The 23,562-nt window shown below is 44.8% G+C and overlaps 1 protein-coding gene across 6 annotated transcripts; it reads left to right on the top strand.

Moving 5' to 3' along the window:
- Positions 1–568: 568 nt before the first annotated feature.
- Positions 569–21,609, top strand: LOC119850770 (zinc finger protein 282-like). Of its 6 annotated transcripts, XM_038389308.1 has the most exons (10): positions 569–803; positions 1,349–1,544; positions 2,371–2,964; positions 4,806–5,207; positions 7,760–7,886; positions 9,583–9,696; positions 9,890–10,003; positions 12,169–12,273; positions 12,896–13,009; positions 15,634–18,048. In XM_038389308.1, the coding sequence occupies exons 3-10, from the start codon at positions 2,611–2,613 to the stop codon at positions 17,976–17,978; spliced, it is 3,675 nt and encodes a 1,224-aa protein (XP_038245236.1). In that variant the 5' UTR covers positions 569–803; positions 1,349–1,544; positions 2,371–2,610; the 3' UTR covers positions 17,979–18,048. The 6 variants fall into 6 exon arrangements, with proteins under 6 accessions (XP_038245236.1, XP_038245237.1, XP_043362981.1 ...); XM_038389309.1 differs by lacking the exon at positions 1,349–1,544; XM_043507047.1 differs by lacking the exons at positions 1,349–1,544; positions 15,634–18,048 and adding an exon at positions 19,127–21,609 and having other exon boundaries at positions 570–803.
- The last annotated feature ends 1,953 nt before the right edge of the window (positions 21,610–23,562 follow it).

Consider the following 23,562-nt stretch of genomic DNA (forward strand, 5'->3'; position numbering starts at 1 on the left):
TCCTCAGACGTTCTTGTTAACTGCTGGAAATGGCGCACCTTGATTATCACCATAAAAGGTTTTCCTCCCCCCCCTCCCGCTGCTGGTGATGGCTTATCTTAAGTGATCACTCTCCTTACAGTGTGTCTGATAAACCCATTGTTTCATGTTCTCTGTCTGTGTGTATATCAATCTTTCCTCTGTTTTTTCCACCAAATGCATCCGATGAAGTGAGCTGTAGCTCACGAAAGCTTATGCTCCAATAAATTTGTTAGTCTCTAAGGTGCCCCAAGTCCTCCTTTTCTTTTCACTATCTGGGGTGAGTTCAGGCTGATAGAGACTGGCACAGGGAAGGAGGGGGGCGTGGGCCCCTTTATTCTGTCACCCACAGGTGCTAAAACTCTCACTTGCACGGAGGGCCACCGGGGTCCCTCACTTAAAGACCCGCCCATGCTGTCGTGGCTTTGCCCCTAGGGTGGTCACCCGTCCCCGGGTGGAAGACGCATTGGCACGTGTGTTACAACCGCTAACAACCGTTCCAGGGCACAGCGGCAGCCGCGCCCGATGCGCAGCTTCCCCGCCAGGGGCCGCTGCCGCCCCGCTCCGCCCCGCCGCTCCCGGCCCCGCCAGCCCGGCCGCGGCTCCCGGCCTCCCTCCCTGCGCCCCGGCTGCGCTCGCTCCGCTCCGCCCGGCAGCGGGGCCGGCCCGTGGCGAGGCGGCGCCGGGACTCTGCCCAGCCCGCAGCGGGAGCGGAGCTCGGCCGGGCCGGGCCCGCTGCAGAAGCCCCGCCCGGGGGGGCCATGGCCGAGCGGGCCGCTGCCCAGGTAAGGGCCCGGAGCAGGGGCGCTGCGGTACGTAGCCCCGGTGCCTGGCCGCCGGGCCCCTTGCAGAGCCGGGGCACGTGTGCCCAGTGTCCCCCGCCTCCCGGCAGGGACTGGCTCCAGACCCCTTGGGCTGCGCGTTTACACGTTGCCCGGCTGCTCCGAATGCAGGCGCAGAGCGGTGCGGCGGGGGAGAGCTGCCTTTCCCGGGCGCCCGTCCTGACTTCCAGCCCGGGGGGCCGTAGCGTCGGGGGCACCCTGCCCTAGGGTGACCAGATGTCCCGATTTTATAGGGACAGTCCTGATATTTGGGGCTTTGCCTTATATAGGCACCTATTACCGCCCACCCCCGTCCCGATTTTTCACATATGCTGTGTGGTCACCCTACCCCGCCCCTGGGCGCAGCTAGCACCCCGCTTCCTAGCGCTAGCGAGAGCGGGCCTAGCTTTGCCACGGCTTGTGTAGCCGGGCGGGGGGAAGGCTAGCAAGGAAATGCCTTGATTCCTGGGCTGTGGCTGGTTCTTAGCGCCTCCGCTCGCCTGCCTCAGGTGGCCTTTGGAGCTTGTGCCTGCTTCGATGCATCCTGGAGGGTGGTAGTCAGGGCCTGGCGGCTGCAGGTGCTTGGCTGCAGAGGGTGTTAACAGGGCACCAGCATCGCTTTACACAGGAGGCTCATTGCTGTGTCAGAGGGTTACCTAATGTCAAGCAGCCTGGATTCTATTTTGGACTTTGCTACTGACTTGGGTGAGTTATTTCCAGTGCTTAATTTTGTAATGAAAGCTGAGCTGGGGCTTAAGCAAATAGGTGCCGGAGCTTAAGCAATTTTTTGACTTTCATAACTGATGCGGCGAAGCCAGAGGTGTTAGGACTATGAACTCCTAAGCCTAGAGGTGTCAGGGCTCAGCTCTGGCAAGCCCTGGCACAAATTAAGCACAGGTCACTTCATCCCTGACAGCCTGGCACACAGAAGCTGTAAAATGGGAGTGGTAATAGATTCTTATTTCTCACATAAGGATTTTGAAAATGCATTAATTGTTCTTAAAGTGCTTTGATGTGCAAGGATGAATACTGGCAGGGGAGGAGGACAGTAGATTGAACAGGTTGGGCCCAATGTCAAAAAATTTTAGATGTGCAAGTTTCACATGCAGTTGTCGTGATTGTGCGCACAAACCGTGTAACTGCCAATGTTGTGTACAGTGTAGTTGTAGCCTTGTTGGTCTCAGGATATTAGCGAGACAAGGTGGGTGCAATAATATCTTTTATTGGACCAACTTCTGTTGGTGAGAGAGACAAGCTTTTGAGCCAGCCAGAGGTCGTCTTCAGGTCTGGGAAAGGAATGGAAATGATCAGAACCAGGCATATGCATGTGCAGTTACCTGGATGGTGTGTATGTAATTGTGTACTCATTTTGTATCTGCAGTTCCACACCTAACTTTTTCAAAACCAGGCTCGTAAAACATTGCATAATTTTTTATTTAAAATAAGTAACTGAATATTTACATGCACCTGGTGTGGCTACACAACATCATTATAATTATGTGCATGAGAGGGTTTTCTCTCTGCTTTTTAGGTGTCATTCAAATAAAAAGCCAAGGAGTTTGACGAAGGGAGTGTTCTCGCTTGTTTGGATTCTGAGCATTACACTGAACAGCTACAGTGTCAGAACTGTTCTGGGAGACCAGGGATGCAACCAACTCCCAGAGCTACTTACAAACCTTTGAAGGCTGTTTCCTAACAGATCAGCTGGAGGAATCTCTAGAACTTTCCTGCTAGTGACATTGTAATGTAGTAACATTTTACGTTACAAACCATGCCAGCTCGCTGCGTAGTGGCCAGGTGTTCCAACACCACCCAAGATGGTGTATCCTTGTTCAAATTTCCAAAAGACCCTCATGTTAGGAGCCTTTGGGACAGATTTGTTCGGATGAAGAGAGCAGACTGGAGAGGGGGACATGACCGCTCGCTGATCTGCTCTGCGCACTTCACAGACGAGTGCTTTGACATTTCAAGTGTGACGCAAAAAAAATTAGAATTTGGAAAGCGGTTGCTTCTAACCAAAACAGCGGTTCCAACTCTGAATGTCTACCCGAGCATGAATGGGAACCCACAGTCCATATCGCAACCAAAAGGAAGAGGAGCCTTCCGGAAAAAAATCATCGAAGAGGTACCTAAATGTTGGTTGATGAGTAACACTATGTGTTTATATTGAGAGGAAGAACAGTTTCATGGCTTAAGCAAAGGATTGAGTGCCAGGAGTCATGATTTCTGATCCCACTTCTGTACTGACTTGCTATGTGACTTTTGGACAGGCCACTTAATCTCAGTTTCTCTGTCTCTTCAGGGGGAATACTACTTCATGCCTCCCTGGGGTGGTTATGAGTCTTAATGTGTCTAATGTAAATTGCGTTGAGATCCTCCCAGGGAAGGTGCTGCAGAGATGCAAAATATTGGGATTAGAACTGGGTGAATATTCATTGCCAAACTTTATGTGGAATTAGCTGGTTTTAGATTTTGGGAACCTCTGGCAAAAATGTAGCAGTTTTTTGGGGGAAAAGTTGGTTGAGACAAAAGAGGTGAATGAAACTTCAACCTGGAGGATCTCTGCAGGGCTAGAGAAATGAGCACGGGCCTGTGACCTCTGAACTCTGTTTCCATGTCTTCTACTGACTGGCCTTAATATAAGCAGGGTTCACTGCAGTCTTCTGTCTAATTGGGGAGGTGATAAATGGAGGTTCATGTTCTCATACACCTAGCTCTCCTGATGCTCAGGCCTGTGTTTAAACTGCTGGACCACAATGCTCTTGAGGCAAGTTTCTTATCCCCAGCAGGTCTCAATTTTCCCATCTGTAAAAACAGCAATAATCATACTTTATTTAGGAAGCCAAGTAAATTTGATGACTGAGGAGATCTTAATTTACTGAGAGGAAAACTAGGACACAGTGAAATGATTTGCCTAGGAAGCATAGTGATCTAAGGCGTTAGATATTATTTGGGGACAGTTCTGGAAAAAGATCAAGTTCGTGACAAGGACATGAGGAGAAGAAGGGGACATGGATTCAAATGTTGGTCCAGACACATTTACTCTTTGCCCTTGTGCAAGTTGCTTAACATTTCTAAATGGTTTTTGCACCTGAATGCTGGGGATAAGGATACCTACCTGGGGTGTTGTGAAATTTAAGTTTGTACAGACTATAGCACCGATTTTGTACAGTTAGTTTGTTCCTATCCTGTCTGGTCACTGCTGGAATATAACACCATCTCCTGATGGGATAAATGTTAGTGCACAGATGGGCCATAAGAGAGAGCGAGAGACCCAGGATATGTCCACACTTCGAGTTGGTTGTGTGATTCCCGTTTTAAGGAGGCATATTTGCACTAACTTAGATCTAGTTAACATGCTAAAAATAGAGCACAGTTGCAGTGGTGCAAGCAGTGGGGGAGGCGAGCCGCCCTGAGTGTGTGCGGCTGGACTTGGGCAGTGTGTCCTCAGAACGGCTAGCGCTTCCTGCCACTCACAGCTGACACTACACTTCTCTAGAGCTAGTGCAAGTATGTCTCTTCGCACAGGGAATTCCCCCTCCAGCTCATCCCCTGGGAGTCTCTGGGACCCTGTCGCAAGGAGACCTCATGCCAGGCTCATTAATTCTCTTCTCATAAGACTGTTGTAGTGATTGACTCTTGTTTGTAAATGAACGTGATTAGAAAAGCTGTTGCCTTATATTGCAGTTTTCCTCAAACAAATTAGGACAAAGCCCGAGATGCATGGGACATTTCAGTTCAATACCATTCCCATTGACCCTTATAAATGAGGATTATAATGAAAATGTCAGCAGCTTTTTAACCATCACTTCTGGAATGTGAGCCGATGATGATAAAGATGCAACTCTTGAACAGTCTGGGCGGCCTGTTGCATGTGAGCGGCTGCTTGTCCTGTTTCTTTGTAGCTAACTTTGCCGATAGGAAACGTGACTTCAACTCTGTTTTCATTTTCTGTCCTTGAAACAGGCTGATGAATGGGAGGTGGAACCGCAGCCCTTGGCCGCCTTACAGCCACCGGTCCTCCCTGAGCAAACATCTGTACAAGAAACACCACTTCCAAGTGCAGAGGCTTCCCTTCAGACTGTACTAGCCGCAGTCCAAGCTGTTGAGAGGAAATTAGATTCTCATGCCACACGGTTGCTGGGTCTGGAAGGGAGAATGTGGATGGCTGAAAAAAAGCTAATAGGTTGTGAGAGAACTGTGGTGGAGTTTGGGAACCAGCTGGAGAGTAAGTGGGCCGTGCTGGGAACTCTGATCCAGGAGTATGGGCTGCTGCAGAGGAGGCTGGAGAACATGGAGAACCTGCTGAAGAACAGGAACTTCTGGATCCTGAGGCTCCCCCCAGGCACTAACGGGGAGGTGCCCAAGGTAACTAATTCTGTCTGTATGGTGGTAATGCCTAAGAGTCCCCGTTACAGACCAGGACCCTACTGTGGCAGGTGCTGTACAGACGCAGAACAAAAAGACAGTCCCTTTCCCAAGGAATCTACAATAGAAGTGTCGGAAGAGATGGAATGGGGGATACAGACAAGGAGACGTTTCCTGTTGATGTGATGGGCAGTGGAGGGATGCAGAGAGGGGGGTGACGCGGTCAAAGCGATGAGCTAGGAAAATAAGCATTGTCACAGCACATCTCAACGAGCACTAAGGAGGCAGAAGTCAGCATAGAGTAGAAAGGATGGTCTTGTAATTAATGCACAGGTCTGGGAATCGAGATCTGAGTCTAGTTGTTATTCTAGCCCGCTTTGAGTGCAAGGGACTGGACTAGATGACCTACTGAGGTCCCTTCCAGTCCTACCCTGCTATAATTCTATGACTCATTTCCCAGCTCTGCCACAAACTTCCTGTGTGATCTTGGACATGCCTCTTAACTTCTCTGAGCCTCATCTTTAAGATGGGGATGATATTTACCTTCCTCACAGGGGTACCTGAGGCTTAAGCCACCAATATTCGTAAAACATTTTTAGTGCTTCTGGTGGAAGAGGCTGTACCATGTTAAAAGGTTTATTAAGCAAGTCCCTTCTATTACCAGATACACAAGGGATTTTTTTTCACAGGCTCGTTCTTTTCTTGTCTTTGCTGCTCTAAAAGTGCTCAGATGGTGATGGGGTGGCAAAGGGTTTTTTGAGTCAACCCTTGCGCTGATCAGAACTAGTTAGATGACTCACCCCACTCCCTTCTCGTGCTGATGGGAGCAGTTGGGGCAAAGGGGAGGGAATGGACGAACAAATCTAACATCTTGAAAAAAGCTCTTCAGATTAAGGAAAGGACAGAAGCCCAAAGTTCATAGTCAGAGAAGGGAGAAGGACCCCACACTATCTGTCTATTTTAGGTACTTATATGGCCCTGGATGAGAGTGACTCCCCATCTTTTAATGTATTTATCCTCGTGACACCCCTGTGAGGTAGGGCAGGGCTATAATCCCCAGGTGTAAATCTGAGGCACAGAGAGACTGAGATTTGCCCAAGGTTCCACAGAATATTCATGGAAGAACAGGAATTGAACCCCGGCTAGCGCTGTAACCACTGGACTATCCTTCCTGTCTGCTCTTACCTGCCCTTTTCAGTTTTCGACTTTCCCCGCTGCCTCTTTGCCATTTTAGAGCCTTCCTCTGCAACACTCTGCACCTCTCATAGGCAAAGCCCACAGGGCCTGTGCATTTCAAAATGTTACCCTCTCATCCCAGATACCAACTGAGTGGTTTGCATTAGCCTAACAGCCTAGGTTGGATTTTCCACACTCAAACTTTTCTTTTGTGTGTGAAACCCCACTTGCAATGAAACCTGCTTTGCCTCTCTATGGTACGCTTTCCCGTCTATTTTCCAGTGTGCCTGCAGAAACTTTGCTGCACCTGGGAGAGAATTGTATAGATGGACCCATGAACAGAGGAGTGCAAATGGGAACCGCCGAGACCGGTTAATATCAATGTTACTCAGATTTAATGTTCTGAAATTCCAACACAGTGAAAACAATCCATTCATATGTATTTAGTTAATGCACCTTATTGACTGGCATTTACTGTGCCTGTCAGCTGATTATGGTTCCTTGGAGCTGTTCACTCAAATTCAGTCAATGTTAGTTAGACCCTTCTCACTGGAAAATCAAAGATGCTTAAACTGCAGATTGCAAAGTGAATCATTTTTATTTGATTAAACTCCCATTATCCTGCATGAGAGTGGATGGGTGGTTATGGGCTCAGACATTCTCTGCAGACAGGCATCCCATCACGGAAACCACTGGCACAACTAGTGCTAGCTGGTCCCCTGGTTGGCAGATGAAAAAGCCAGCGTCTGAAGGGTTGCAGACATGGAATGATCCTATTCTGTAAATGTGATCTTTCCAGATGACAGTAAAGATGGGGGTGTCATTTCTTGCTCTGTGAACTAATAGAGGAGCTCAATGTCTAGATTTTCTTTTATGAACAATTTAATTTAGAGATGGGCATGAACCAAAGCTCTGGTTTGAAGCATCCTGTTGCTACAATGGACAGAACCAAACCCCAGATTCAGAAGACTCCCAAACTGCAATGTTTGCAGTCCAACATTTCCCTAAATCTGCATGTTCAAAGATAATCTGTTATAAACTCTCTGCTTCTCCTGTGTTTCTGCAGCACCTAGTACAATAGAGATGGATCTTGATTGGGGCCTCTGGGACCTACTGTCATGTTAAATAATAGCCATGTCAAGCTGCAAACTCTGACCCCTGTATGGGGACAGATCCTCAGCTAGCCTAACTAGGCATAGCTGCTTTGAAGACAGTTGGGTATTGCTGATTTATACGGGCTGGATATCTGGCCCATGGTATCTTGATTCTGGCTAAACTCAAATTAAATTAACTTTAAAACATTCTTAGAGATAACATAAAAAGGTGGGTGTGACAGAATTAGAAGGTGGTGAGCGACTCCCCCCTTGTAATTTCAGGTGCCAGTGACATTTGATGACATCTCGGTCTATTTCAATGAGCAGGAATGGAAGAGCCTGAATGAATGGCAGAAGGAGCTTTACAAAAACACGATAAAGGGGAATTATGAGACCCTGATCTCACTGGGTAAGGATCAGTTTTCACTCCTTTATTAGAAGTGGTGAGATCTTTCATGGACTGGGTTTCCTCCTGCTCACAGTTCCTTTGATTTGTCCTGGGACAATGCCATTAGTCTTCCAGATGTTTATGATAGCTCAAGTTTCTCACATCCTTCTGTGGAAGAAATACCAAAATATACACTATTGGGCTTAAGGCCACCACCCCCTCTTATCCCATACTAGAAGCACAGTGTGATCTACGTTTCAAATTCTGTCTAGATACAGAAAGTTGCTAGTTTCCATGTCGGCTGTTGATGAAAAATGTATCCAAAGAGAAACAACTGAAGAGTCAAGTCCAGGGTAATATAAACCCCAAGCAGGTGCACTTCCTTCTGCAGATCCAGGGGAAGCATAAAATAGTTAGCACTGATGGTCCTGTCTGCATGGGAGAAGGAACAGTGTTTTAACTGGCATTGTGGGTTTCCCCCACAACATGGCTGATTATGTGTAGATAACGACAGAATAGCTAATTAAAATTCACCGTTCTTGAGGAATTGTTGTTGCCCTTGGTGACCACAGATGAGGCTGATGACAGTGTTACGTTGGGGCCGAAAAGGCCGATGTGAAAGTGTTGGTCCTTTCCGCATCAAGGGCACATGTAGCTCAGTGTTGAGGAAGGGATTATGCTCTATGCCTGGTGAATCTGCTGCAGTGTATGACTCTGCCTCAGAATCAAGATCTGAGTAACCTCATCCCTGACTGCTCGTCAGCGCGATCTGTCTATTGTGACAACTCCCAGCTGCAATGTTGCATTGCTTCTGATTATGCTGCAGTGTGTCCTTGAAGAGTTTCTTCTGGCTGTGTCGTGTATGGTTACCTGCTTCCAGTTTTTCATTCCATAGCTGCTTTGGCATTCTGGTGTCCTCCATCCTCAACAACGTAGCTGTGATGCGATGAGCATGCATCTGTCCCTGTGGAGTTGCTCTGTTCTTGAGTAATATACTAAATTGACATACAATAACCCTTCCATATAGGGACCCTTTCCCCCTTATTCAAATGACTGTACGGTATAAAGATCGCTTGGAACCAAATTAGAGTCCAACTCATAGCTGCTGCTAGGAATGGAGGAGGAGGGTGTTCAATGATCTCTTCACATCCCCCACAGTAAACACCATCCCACAGTCCAACTCAGGCTCTGGTGTCAAACCTTGAAATGACCAGCCATTCAGTCATTCCCAAAGGAGAACATAGAATTAACCTCCTCCAGTGAAAGAGCCTCCAAGAGCTTCCCCGGAATCTGGCCTCTCTGGAGCAATGTCAGCAGTTTGTATGATGAATCCAGGCTATTCATCCCAGCCTCATTATCCATAACATGGGGAGTGAAAAGAACCAATGTTTGGGCAATAGAGACAATGGGGCCCTGATCTTGTTTGGAGCCTCTAAGTGCTACTATATTGCAGGTAATAACAGTGATGACTGGGGAAGTTAATGGGCCTACTACCAGCAATAAATCCTGTGCTTGGTAGTAAGCACCTGTAGGATTGGCCCCTCCCTAGACAATGTTTAAGTAAACCAGGTTCGACTTTTCATTGAAACTGATTTGTTATAAATGTGATTTAAAAAAAAATAGCTAATATCACAGTTGAAAGGATCCTTTTAATCCCTCTGTAACTGATCTGACTAAAACATCCTACTGTATCCCACCTAATATCTCCCATGAACAGACTATGCTGTTTCTAAACCTGACATCCTGTCCCGGATAGAGCGAGGGGAGGAGCCGTATATCGGGGATCTGCAGGACTCTGAAGAAAGGAAAATCTCTACTGAGCCGTGTGTCAGTGAGTAATGGATTAAAACAATTTAGAAAGGGCATGGGAAGGACAAACCAAGAACCAAAGTTCTTGTGAACCTCGGTGGTTCTAGCTTTTCAGACATTTTAATGTGTTGCCAGCAGCTAAATAGATATTAGATAAACATAATGGAATTCTTTCTTCTTTCCCTCCACACCCCCCCCCACACTCCCGTGAGCAGACTCTCCCGTTGCTGCACCTGGCCAGTGGTGCCAGACCGAACAAGGCGCAGAGCCATGTGTTTGGGAACAGGGCAATGCTAAGGAAAGAGGTGTCCCTGCAGACCCCAGCTCAGGTCAGTAATGGATTGAAACAATTCCAAAGGGTAAAATTCACCTCTTCAGACAGGGCACCTGCACAAAGGCTAGACATCACATAAGTCCCATTGAGCTTGTGCTGTCCCTCTACAGAGGGGTGAGTGAAGTAAAAAGCTGGCAATCTGCCTCTGCCCAAGCCAGACACCAACTGAATGCAACAATAACAAGATAAAGCACACTTTCTGACTTGCATATTTTTGGTTGGTTGCCTACTATTGCAAGTTGACAGTGGCTAACCTTTGGGCCTCAGCAACTAAAAGAAATTAAAGCTGTTGGAACACCCAGAGTCAGACCAGATCAATTCCTTGGTTGCCTGCTGAACAGCTGTTCTCAAACTATGCTTGAAGTTGTGAGTTAGTGAAGAGGAAAAAGTGAGACACATTCATATCAGTAGGGTAAAATAAATGCCTCTGAAATAGACACATTGATTGACAGCAAAATGAAGGTAATGGTGAAGGAGTAATCGATTTACCTCAATTTACAGTATCCCGTATCTAGTGCCAGCTTTCTACCACTGCCTAACAGCATGCATGCTCTGACCACTCTACATTTAACATGTTTGATGGAAGGAAAGTTATTGATCTTCTGTCAAAATGCAGAAGAATGGGTAGAAATATTTACCGCCAAATACCCATCTCCTTATACCCCTTTGCACCATGTGATCGGAGATGAAAAAGGTGGTGGGATTCTTCCCAAAACCCACTTCCAGCCCCAGCTTTGCCGTTCTGTGACTCCACAATGGATGACTCAGTTCATTATGGGATACTTTCTCTTTTTTGTCTTGTGAGCTTCGATCAGCAGTGAAAGTTTAAAATGTTGGGAGTTCAAGTTGCCATCAGTAGGCTCCAGAGACAACACCTTATCAATCTGAATAGGAGCAGTGTGTATCTCTATGAGCTATTGTTTCAAGCTGTTTGCACACTCAAGCAGATATAATTGGGTTGATTAAATTCAGTCGGCAGGCAACCATAAGCGCCAGAATGTATGTATGTATGTATTTATTTATTTATTTAAACGAAAGCTTAGCACAAGATAACAGTAACCAGGAAATGTGGGCAGGCTGTTGTAGCCACTACAAACCGACCCAATTCAACCTCTCCTTATCTATATCTGTACAGTACTTTCTAATTTAGCTAAGGCATTAGTAATTCTCCCACTCTGTACTGATTGCATCAAGCCATATGTATTCTACGATCTCCTTATCTGTACCTGTGCCATTTATCATATGCTTGTATATACCTACATATTGTCTTTTTTCAGAGTAGCAGCTGTGTTAGTCTGTATTTGCAAAAAGAAAAGGAGTACTTGTGGCACCTTAGAGACTAACAAATTTATTGGAGCATAAGCTTTCGTGAGCTACAGCTCACTTCATCGGATGCATCTCTAATATTGTCTTTTGTATCACCAAGATTGCCTATACCTTCCCTTTTGCCAGTGTGTAGTTCAAACCAAAGTTAGGGCTTGATGCAGAAATGATTGGGTGATTTTCTTTGGCCTGCATTATGCAGGTGAGACAAGATATAATGGTCCCTTCTGGCATTAAAAATCTATGAATCTGAATACTTCAGCATGGTTTGATGTGCTGTCTAGAGTCTGCAGCACTATATAAATGATTTTTAACAATGACCTAAAGCTCTGTAATGTTGCACATGTGGTTATACCAAATGCCCACCTTTGGACTTACCTGTGTCAGTGTTCTCCGGATATCAGCTGAGCTTAAAGAAAGAGAAACTAGCCCTCCAGCAAAACCTTTGCTGGCTTCTACAGATTGTATAATTTTCCATCCATCTTGGGTATTCCTAGTATGTCCATTGCTATAGTAGCTAGGCCCTTGGCACATTTTCTACCATATCTATTTATATTTCTACAGCATCCATCACTGCATTAAAACACTTGTTACATAGTCAAGAGATATGAGAACACTTTCCAAAGTCTCCCCTTCTCTGTGAAACTGTCTTGGTGACTAATCTCTGCCCCTGTCAGCACTTAATAGAAGGGATGGACAATCATGATGTAATTTCTAGTTTAGCCCTTATGTGTTCAGATTAAAATCTCACCAGATGCTTCGTCAGAATGAGTCAGTGAGATGTAATAATAGATGCTGTGTTTTATTCTTATCTCTTTCCATGAACCCATTATACAGTCTTTGGCTGTGACGTTTTATCATGGATTAAACTAGAGGAACAGTCCTGTGCTGAGGATCAGGAACACTTTGGGGAAGGAGAGTTCTCTACAGACCCCTACACTGGTGAGTGATGCGCTAAGCTGCCCAAACAGTGAGTGAAATCCAGTAAAACCTTTGGCCCAGACTCTGGCTGGTCACTGTACAGATGACCAAGAGATTATAGTGCAAGGAGCCTTCTTCTATCCTGGCAGTTGCAGTCCTTAGTGCTGAGGTTGTTCCCTACTAGTCCCCGAGTGAGCTGTACCCCCAAAAGGAGACAACAAAGGTCCTTACCCCCTCTCCCTCACCACTTCCACACTACCAGCAGGGCTGGCCAGCCACAGAGGGTAGTGCACGCTGCTCCCGCCGAAGGGCTGGTGCAGACTCTACTCCCAGGTAGCTCTCCTGAAGCAAAGCCTGGGCAATGCTGTTCTGCACAGCTCCATTTTAGGCCCAGGCGTATCGGTACCACCTGCCCCTTTATGGACGCAGCCATCACCTTTTGATTTCCACCAGTCTCAAGTTCTCCTGGCTCTGAACCCTTCTGCATTTATTTCCAGTGGATCCTCAGTGAAATGTTTGTAGCCAATCAGAACGTGTGTCTCCTCCAGCCCAGAAACAGCACTGGGGTACTAGGTTGACATTTCCTTGTATAGTGTTTGTGGAGATCAGAAAAGCAATGCGTTCCTCTGTCTGCCGTGAACAGGGTGCCAAGCTTCTGCACACTACGCTTCCTGCCGGAGGGACATCGAGGAAGAGCCAAGTGTGCGGGATATGCAGGTCTCGGAGGAAAGGCAAATCCATACAGAGCTCTGCGCAGGTGAGATGGATTGTGACAACTTCGATAAGGTGTGAAATAGCTGGAAATCCTCTTTTCCTCAAATCCAGGAGACGATTTGCAATCTTGACACTGTCCAAATGCAACGATTACAAGAGAAATGCTGTTTCCTAAGCTGAGTTAACATTATCAGAATCTTCACTTTTGCATTACCCATAGTTCTTTGTTCCAAACTCTGAGCCAAGCATTGCATTAACACAATATTTATTTTGCATTTAATTTCTTTTTTCTTTCCTTTTAAAAAGACAGAAAAGAGGGAAAAAAATAGGGGAGGAGGGAGATGCTACCTGTGCTGCTATTGAGATGTGTCTGGTAGGTTTTTGCAACACTGTACATTGTTTGTTCGCAGCACTCAGTAAATATATCAAATGCCTAGCAGCAGTATTGGACAGGGTGGCACAGTGTAAACTTTGCAGCTGTATTGAATCATGGACTAACTTTTTAATAGACATTTTTACCAGGGCTTTGGAGCGGAGCTCGGAGTTGGAGCGCGGACCAGTGGAGCTGCAGGTTTTTGCCTGGAGCCGGAGCACAGAAAATCTGCTCCAGTGCTCCAGTTTCTTTTTTCATTTTCAATCCAAAATGGATTATATTTAGCAAGAGAGTCCTAAAGGTGCAAAAAAGTTTCAGATTGTATAACAATTGATATTAACATCTACTTTACCACTTTACATAATATGTCACAATTCTTCTCACTTTGGCCAAAATCAAGATTTAATGTACAGATACAAAATTATCAAGTTTTTGGGAGATATGTTTTTTAGTAAAGAATCAGATAATTATCAGACATCCGGTAACACTGCAGACTGCTCCCACTCTTGTGCCAAGGTTAGGCGAGTACGTACTCGCATAGCTTAGTTAGATTAGTATGTGTTGATACTTCTTTTGTAAGGGTTGATCAACGAGACGTGCTGAGTGCTGCGATTATGGAAAAGTGTGATGCAAGACGCAACATTTAAGATATCGCAAACAGGTATATTGCAAAAAAAAATGTTTTTGTTTATTGATATATTAAGATATTGCAAGAGATATTAATCACTTAAGCTCATTTCTCACACGGGCTCCCGTTACCGGTACACTTGTACATGCTCCCGTATCATTGTGGCGGACTTATTATATATGCCATCTGTTCAAAGGTCTTTTGGTGTTTGTAATTTTAAATTTACTGAAAAAGTCGTGTGCAGCATATAAATATACAGTAAACATTTTTACATAAATTGCGAGTGATTTTTGTGATATATCCAGAGTGATTGGAAAATGTCCAACACAACTTTGGGGCTGAATCCTTAGGTCATTTTAAGAAAAACGTTTCTGTGAACACGTGTTCTAAAATTCTTCCGAAGGGAGATGCAGTTCCTTCAAGGAGGTGATGAAAAGTTAATTTCTGATTAATATCTCAAAAATGCTTTAATATAAAGTAAAGAAATTGTCTGTCTTTGCGTTAGTATGTGCTATCATATTACATTATCCAAAATTATTTAAACTGTAGGCGTCCTGAACTGGCAGTTCGTCATTTTTATTTCATATTTCAAGAAAGGCTTGTCATCGACTGCCCCTAGCTATGGGCAGTGGTATTATGTTCCGTAATAAGTTAATAATTTTGGGGTTTTTTTTATTATTACGTTTAAAATGTATGGTTCCAAAGTTGGAAAATAAATAATAAGTAAAATTGTTTGCATCATACTAAATAGCTAAGCAGATTAAAATTTTGAATAGTTTTCTCGGAAACGGTTAATTATACAAAATAAACTAAGAGTACCGTTTTAATCCATGTTTTTAACATTAAATCATATTCCATGGTTGTATCTGTTAAATAGACGAAGATTTAAAAAATATTAAATAAAATTGACCCAGTCCCCCCAGTTCATGAAGCCTGTAGTTTAAATAATGTTGTTTGAATGTTGTTGTATGATAGAATGCTGGAAATCAACTTTCACGGGAAAGCGGATTCAAATTTGCAAGCACAGTCCTTTTAGTAAAGAGAGCAAATTTTCGGAAATATGTTTTTCCTTCATCAGGCTGGAAACATCATACAAGATTGAACCTGTTATTTGCTCTATCTTGTATAATCTCTTGAAGCTGATGAAGCAAAAACATATTTCTGAAAATTTGCTCTCTTTACTAAAAGGAATGTGCTTGCAATTTGAATCCGCTTTCCCATGAAAGTTTATTCTCAGCCTTGTAACGTGTAACCTCGTTACTTCCCAACAATGAATGTTGTAGAACAGCGATAGCATGTACTAACGCTACGACACGTACCACATTTCATTGCTATCTCTATATTAAAGCGTTTTTGAGATATTAATAAAAAACTTGGAAAATATTTTGAATATTTTACAGCAAAATTTCATAAGAAAAACTAACTTGCAATTTATAAATAAAAATTTCTATTATGTATATTAAAAATACTTCTTACTTTATTAAAACTGCAAGAAACATGTTAAAATATTAAAATATACTTTAGTAATAATTTTGTGTAAAAAGAAAATGCTATCATTTTTTGTCCAGAAAATCCAAAATAAATTCAAAGTACCTTAAGTAGTTAAGATATCACAAGCAGGTACATTATAAAAAAATGTAATGCTTTTGTTCATTGCTTTTCGAAGATCATAACAAGAAACCTTTGGATGCGGTAGCAGCAAAAGAAGATTTGGCCATGGCTTCAACAAAAAAATCAAATCTGCCCCCCATGATTGATAGCCGATTTACGGAAAAGGATCTCAATGATGTCTTTACTTTTGAATTTGAAAACCCCAAATCTGGGCTTTTGCGAAAAGCAAAGAAGAAATCGGCAACGTGCAAGGTGGAAAAGGAAGTGAATGGCGAGCTCAAACCATGTAGCTTCAAGACAAGTGAAGCAAGTGCCGTGAAAAGTTTCAACCTTTGGCGGCATGTAAAACGTAACCATCCTGAAGACTATGCGGCACTGGTTACAAAAAAGGACCAGGAAGATGAGGCAAAACAGAAAGCTGACGCGGCTAAACGACGTCCATCCGGCTCTTTGAAAACTCCCGGAGAAAAGATTTTTTGCGGAGCTTCATCTGAAAAGAAACCCAAAATTGAGCAAACAAAATTTGACTCATATTTGAAGTCCTCAAAGGTTACAGTCACCATGGATGCCAATACTTTCCGTGAAGGGTTGATGGAAATGGTTTGCTTGAGTTCAACACCGCTCACTACCTTCAGGCTAAAGAACAAAGGATTCCAAAAAATTTCAGGAGAGATGGGTCAGCAGCTTGGCGTTTCGACGGGGCATGATGCAGTTCGTCATTTAGTTGTCAGTACAGCTGAGTCTGGTCGCCAAGAGCTCAAGAAAGCTTTGGAGCAAAAATTGTGCTACCTGAAAATGGATGCGGCAACCCGTGGAAACAGACATTTCCTTGCAATCAATGCTCAGTACTATGAAGAAGGAAAAGATAAAGCTGTGGTAAAAACCTTGGACGTAATCGACACTGAAGGGTGTCACAATTCTTTGTATGTGAAAAATCAAGTAAAAGCTGTTTTAGAAAAATTTGGGATTAGTGAAATGCAAGTGCTGAGCATCTGCGTTGACAATGCAGCAAACATGACGTGTGCCGTCAAAAATTTCAGCGAGGACAATGAAACCATTTCTACCTCTGAGAACAGGGATGTGGACAGAAGTGAAGCTATTTTGCCTGATGAAAGCACTAAAGGAATGGATGAAATCGAACTCAACATGGATGCTGCTGCGCAATGGGTTAATGACCCTAGCCTCATACTTCCAACATGGCTTCATGAGGATGACTCAAAAGTCCAACTGATGAGGTGTGGTATTCACACTCTTCAGTTGGCAATCTGGGATGGACTGAACAAAGAACATGCAAAGGAATTTCTGGCAAAAATTCGACAAGTTGTTGTCAAACTACGGACCCCAAGTATTCAAAGTGTTCTGCTTGATCTACATGGGGTAACTCAATCATTGGATACTGTGACTCGCTGGGGTTCAACATTTGCGATGATTGATCGGCTTCTCGTTTTTCAATCTTACTGTGAACAAGTGGCAGCTGCTGCTGGAACAAGAGAATTCAAGTTAACAAAAGCTGAATGGGACGAAGTGAAGAACCTGCGAGACCTCTTGGCAAAGCCAAACCAAACAATCGTGAATCTTCAAGCTGCCGACGTAACCCCGGGAGTTTTAATGAAGGAATGGCGAAAACTGTCAAAATTCTTGCAAGAAAATGGTGGACAAATTGCAGAAGGAATTCTATCCTCCATGCAGAAACGCGAAGAGAAGCTTTTTGACAATATTCATTTCCTTGCTGGAGTTTATGTTGACCCACGGTATCGGATTCTTCTTACCTCAAGGGAAATACCAAAGGCAAAGGAAGGGCTCCTTGATATTGCTCGACGACTCGAAAAACAAAATCTGTTGCTACTTTTGAACTCTGCGAAAGAGGTTGAAGAAAACAAAACACAACAAAAGGGGTCCTCAACAATCGAATTTGCGGTTTCGGAAAGTTCACATCCTTCAGAAATAGCAGGCTGTTCTCAAACTTCCGTCTCCACTCTGAACTTGTTCAAGCGTCCATCCCTGAGACGTCTTCAACCATCACAGGGAAATGGAGATAATTCAAACACCAGTTCTTCAGAAGATGACGCCTTTGAAAAGGAATTGGATAAAGAAGACAGACGCCGGCAAGTTTCTGCGATTCATAATTGTAATGAAGCATTATTTGAGAGAAACTTTCGGGAAGATTGTGAGGCTATGGAGTCTATTGGTAGGCTGAAAGTTAAGACTGTTTTTGAGGCCATTCACAGCTACCCACACCGCATTCAGGCTGCCTGTAGAATTGCTTCGAGCATGCCAACAACTCAAGCTAGTGTAGAGCGACTGTTTTCGGCTTTAAAGTTAATTTTAAATGATATGCGTCAGGGTGTGAAAGACGACTTGATTGCTGCAATAATTTTTTACAGAATGAATTATGAATGATTCTAGTTTGTATCATTGATGACATTTAAATGGTTTTAAAAGTCTGAATAAAAATGTTTTTTCAAAATGATAGAATGCACCTTTTTATTAAAACTTAATTTGGGTCGGAGAGTGGAGCGGAGCTGGAGCAGAGCTGGAGCAGTCACTATTGGTGCCAGAGCGGAGCTGGAGCGAAGAAATTCAAAAATTTGATACCTGATTTTTACAGCACATTCACAAAAAACACTTTTTATGCATTATGACTTCACTGTTTAAAATACCCCTCCCCCCATGTACTAAGCAGTTATTCTTCACTAAGGACTAGCCACATGTGAAATTTGTAAATTGGTGGAGCGCCATCAAGGTCAATGGAGGAATGACAATTTATCCCAGCTGAGAATTTGACCCCACAAATTTAAGATACTACTAAGCGCCAATATCAGCAGGAAAATTAGAAAACTGAGAACGTTAATTACATTTTTCTATAAATGTCCAGATAAATCTCACTCAGACTTGGGGAAGGAAATCTCCTTTGGTTTCAGACCATATATGAAAAGTTTTGGGACAAAAGGGTAACTTTTGAAGACTGAGTTTCTGAAAATAGGATTATAATGGGAATAGAATTATAACCTTAACTAGATAGTTTTTGCTCTCCAGTTGTCTAGACCTTCTGGACTCAGCGCTGACTCTTCATACTCCCTGGTACTTAAATACACCCTTTCCCCAGAGCTCCACCCAAAGATGTGAAGCTTCTCGTTTACAGACAAGTTTTCAGGGCAGAAATCTCCTCTCTCAGTTTAGATGCTAATGGTCTGGTTTTCAGAAGTGTTGAGCAGGAAGGGGGCTGCTCGGCTGATGTTCAATTTGGGCCCTAGATCGTGTGTGCGCGCACTCATTATTTATCTTGGGTAAAGTTTTCAAAAGCACCTAAATCCCAGTTTCAAAAGTCTCTAGTAACTTTTCAAAATGGGACTAAGTTTCCTAAGTTTCCACTGAGGCTCTTTCGAAAACTGCCCCCCTTGTCTGCTTTATCGGCCACATTCAGTAAGCCGACGCATTTATTTTTTTCTGCATTGAGTCACTGAATGGCTGACTCAGCAGAGGCTTCCTTTCTCTTGCTCACGCAGGCAAAGGGAGTGATGTTGCTGATTCTCTCTCTGTTGCTGCAGATGAGGTGATTGTGATTCAAATGGAGGGGCAGGGACATGAAGAAGATCCTGAAGACTTGGAGCCGTGTGACATGCTCTTGGGAAGTTCAGGGGGAAGTGTTTCCCAGAGTCTGGTTGCTAAAACAGCTTGGGAGGGACAGTGCGGCTCCCTAACGCCGCCAAGGAGGATGGCAGGCACTGTCTTGGGGGAGCTGACTTCACGTGGAAGAGATTTGGGTGGCATCAAGCCTCTCTTCATCCATCAGGCAAGCCATGCGGGAGGCAGGCCGTATATCACGTGTCCGAAGGGTGGGAAGAGCTTCCGGCTGAAAGTGAGCTTTGGGAAACAGCACAGGAGCCATTCCAGAGAGAGACCTTATCAGTGCACCGAGTGTGCCAGGAGCTTCCGGTGCCATTCGGAGTTCGTCTGACACTATGCAAGCCACACTGGGGAGAGGCCGTATAAATACACCAGCTGTGAGCAGACCTACAGCCGGAAGTGGTTCCTTCTGAATCACCGACAAGTCTGCGTGGAGGAGAGGCCGTTCCAGTGTGTAGTGTGCGGGAAGAGCTTCCGGCTGAAGGGGAGTTTCCTCAGACACCAGCGGCGCCACGGGAAGGAGAATCCCTAGGACTTGCCTAGAGCGTGGCAAGGACTGTAGCTGCCATGCCGAGCTCTGTGCGGGCCAGCAGCTCCAGACCAGAGGGAAGGCCAGCCAGTGTGCTGAGGGCGGGGAGATGTCCGCTCAGAAGCAGCGTCTGCCCAATGGCCAGCGAACGTGCTCTGCATGTGCTCTGCACGTCCAATGCATCGTCTGTGAGAAGAGCTACAAGGTCAGGGCCAGCTTCCACAAGCATCTGCAGAGCCACGAGACTGGGACGCCCTGCAAGCGTGCAAAGTGCAGGGCTGTCTTCCCAGGTACGATGCCACAACAGGATCAGCAGAGGGAAGACCAGACAGAGCAGGCTTCCCCAGGGCGAAGACTGGAGACTGGGAAAACACCAGGGAGTGGGATGGGTGACTAGGTTGTAGCTAGCACATTGTGTCCAGACCAGTTCATCCCTGCGCTTGGTAGGCCTCAGGGCTGGAGTGTGGGAGGGTGGGTCCCTGGCCAATTGTAAATGACCCTGTTGGGCAGCAGTCTAAAGGGCTGCTCCCCCGGCATCTCATCCTCCCGCAGGCTCCCTGGACAAACCTATGAAGAGTGTCTGATCTCTATTCTGCACCAGCTGACTAAAGTGTGCGAGATTGCAGTGCTGTGGCAGACTCCCTCTTTGCTCACTCGATGCTGCGGGGGAGGCAGGATCTGCCGAAGGGCAAGTGGTGTAAAACCTGCTCTCTAGCTCTCCAGAGCCTGAAGGAATCTGTATGCGTGAAAGGGTTAACTGCTGCGGTTTGGCAAATACCTGGCACCTTCCTGGTAAAAACCAGGGAGTGCTGAGTCCAGATCCTTCTTCCTAGGTCTGCCCAACTCCTCCCCTTCTCAGGATCATGCTCCCCCCACACCCCTGGAGTGGTCTCCCTGTTCTCATCTGCACAGAGCCATTTCTCCTCTCCGAGCAACCCCTGCCCCTTCCTCCTCCTGCCAGTCAATAATCCCCACACCCGATCTGTTTTCCTATGCCATGTCTTGTCCTATTTAGCTGGTAAACTCCCTGAGGCAGTGTCCGAGTCTAGGTCTGTGCAGTGCTATCTGTATGCGCCACCTTGGTGTAGAAATGACTTCTAAAAGCATCAGACAGAATGTTCACAAGCCTGCCCCACAGTTCGGTGTGAGCTGGGCTAGGGCTGGTGGGGCAGCATGTCTGGATCCCGGTGAGCAGAGTCAGGGCTAGGGTTTAGGTTAGATTCAATGGGGCTGAAATCTCATCAGCTGTTCCTGCAAGATTTGTGTCCTAATACCTGCCCTCCTAGTGGGAAGGTGTCGCTGTCCTGCAGCGCAGAAGCCCTTCTCTTGCTGGCTCTCCTCCAAAATAGGTTTCTTTTGGTCCAAGGTTCAGATGATAATCTCAGCATTAGGGCTGCGCCTGTCCTGTCCTGGAGTTTTTATTGTTTAGGGGATTTTTCCTTGAGTCTCTCTGTGTGGGTTTTTATAGGGACTTACGTTCTCACATGTATAATGGCAGCTAAACTCAGTCATCGCTCACTGGTGGGAATGGCTGATGATCCTTCCCCACCATGAATGGTTTGCAGGGAATAATGGGCTGTTATGAACGCTGAGAAGCTGCACTTGGGTAGCGTCAACGATTCTCCCGATGATGCTATGGTTTGGGAGCAGTTTCATAAATACTCTGAGCATGGAAATTCCAGGTTTGTGGTGGTACAGAAAGGGCACAGGTTTTCTTATGTAAGTGTATATTGCTTCTGATACCCCCCCCCCCCTTCCACTTGCACTGGTGGTTCAATAACATGAGATTACTTACATTCCTCTCTCCTAGTGCTGGGTACCATTTTGGTTTCGCTTTTTTTACCATATGAGGTTGTGTTACTGGGTGGCCTGTATATAGCCTAAAAGAAAAGGAGTACTTGTGACACCTTAGAGACTAAAAAATTTATTTGAGCATAAGCTTTCGTGAGCATCCGATGAAGTGAGCTATAGCTCACGAAAGCTTATGCTCAAATAAATTCCACAAGTACTCCTTTTCTTTTTGTGAATACAGACTAACACGGCTGCTACTCTGAAACCTGTATATAGTCTGCATCCTAATTGTCTTGAAATGGATATGTTTACCATGCAAAGCTCTTGTCTGCCTTTCTTCTGTACCTCTTTTGTCTTGTAACCTGGATGACAAATCTGTCCTGTAACATTGTCCGTCTGACATTTATTCTAATAAAAAAAAAATTGTAACAAAAGTGAAATGGACATAAAACCTATTGATTCAAAAAATAATTGTCCAATGTGGTGAGGGTTGCGTGTGGTGACTAAAAAACAATGTGCCTCTTTGGAGGGCTACGGTAAAAACACAGCATTCCTAGAGGTGAATTGCAAAGGGGATAGAAGAATTAGGTGTGCGCCCTCTTACGTTTCTTTATGGTGATGTATACAAAAGACCTGAAAGATTTTTGTTAGTTTCCAAAGAACATTTCTTTTTCCTGCTTGACATCAAGTTTAGTCTTCCCTGGTTTTGTAGGGGTCTTTTTGGAAGAGCTAGACATGTAGATTGGGAGTTGTGTCAGCACTTAACTAAAAGAGCCAAAATGGTAAATACTTAATAGTGCTCTTTTTCCCCATCTGTTTTTGATATTTGAGTTAAATGGCATGGAAGGTAAATCGGGTGCTCCTGTTTTCCCTGTCTCATAAAGAAGAGCAAGAGGGTATCTAATGAAATTGAAAGGCAACTAATTTAAACCTAAAAATAAATAAAAATAAATTCTATTTTACACAACACATAATGAGCCAGTGGAACTCTCTGCCACAAGATATTGTCAATGCCAGTTTCCTAGTAGGGTTCTAGAAGCATGATTCAATGCTTATATAGATAATGAGAACAGCTACAGTTACCCTTGTTAGGATGACAAGATATAAGGGATCTAAACACACTCTTGTTTCAGGGAATTTATTCTCCCTCCTCCCCAATTTATTATTTATATTCCAGTTGAGCCTACAGGCCTCAATCAACGATCAAGGTGCCAGTGGATAAGCTTGTCACGAACTCCCTGGGATTAAGAAGAAGCTTCCACTATGGAAATTATTGTTCCCCTGCAGGAGTTGGTACTGGTCGCTGTTGGAGATGGACCCCTGGATGGGGATGGAGAACTGGTCTCTTCTGGAAAGGCAATTCTTTTGTCTCAGACTTCAGTCTTCAATACAGTATCTGAGAAGCAGCACATTTCAATCTAAACTCATAGCTCACCTAATAGTTACAAATTGGAGAACAAAAAATAAGCACCTGAAAATATTTGTAAAGCATCATGTCTTGGTGCGTAACTTTAAGTCTGAGTAGTCCTTTTGAAATCATAGTTATGAGTTGGTAAAAGTTAATGCCTATAATGCTGTGGGAATCCAAAACCAGCCAACCAGAGCATGTGTTTCAGAATCTGGTGTTTCACTTATTCAGGTTATGGCTGCAGGTCTTATGATTGCCCAGATAACCTTGGAAACTTGAACTGAATGTAAGGGCTTGTCTTTGTGTGTACCACTGTAGTGCTTTAGCACCAATGTGAGAGTTTCTCGCATTGGTGTCGTTTAATTCTTTTCCTTTAGAGCAGGGGTTCTCAGACTTTCGTACTGGTGACCCCTTTCACACAGCAAGCCTCTGAGTGCAACCCCCCTTATACATTAAAACACTTGTATATATTTTTTTAAACCATTGTAAATACTGGAGGCAAAGCAGGGTTTGGGGTGGAGGCTGACCGCTCGCAACCCCCCCCATGTAATAACTTTGCAACCCCCTGAGGGGTCCCGACCCCCAGTTTGAGAACCCCTGCTGTAGAGGCAGTAGCTATGGAGGTGGGA

The sequence above is a fragment of the Dermochelys coriacea genome, chromosome 2 (assembly GCF_009764565.3).
Source record: "Dermochelys coriacea isolate rDerCor1 chromosome 2, rDerCor1.pri.v4, whole genome shotgun sequence".
Lineage (NCBI taxonomy): Eukaryota > Metazoa > Chordata > Testudines > Dermochelyidae > Dermochelys > Dermochelys coriacea.

Coding starts and splice junctions, on each gene's coding strand:
- LOC119850770 (XM_038389308.1), top strand. CDS start 2,611: ATGCCAGCTCGCTGCGTAGTGGCCAGGTGTTCCAACACCACCCAAGAT. Junction 9,697..9,889: donor CTCTACTGAGCCGTGTGTCA/GTGAGTAATGGA, acceptor TCCCGTGAGCAG/ACTCTCCCGTTGCTGCACCT. Junction 12,274..12,895: donor CTCTACAGACCCCTACACTG/GTGAGTGATGCG, acceptor TGCCGTGAACAG/GGTGCCAAGCTTCTGCACAC.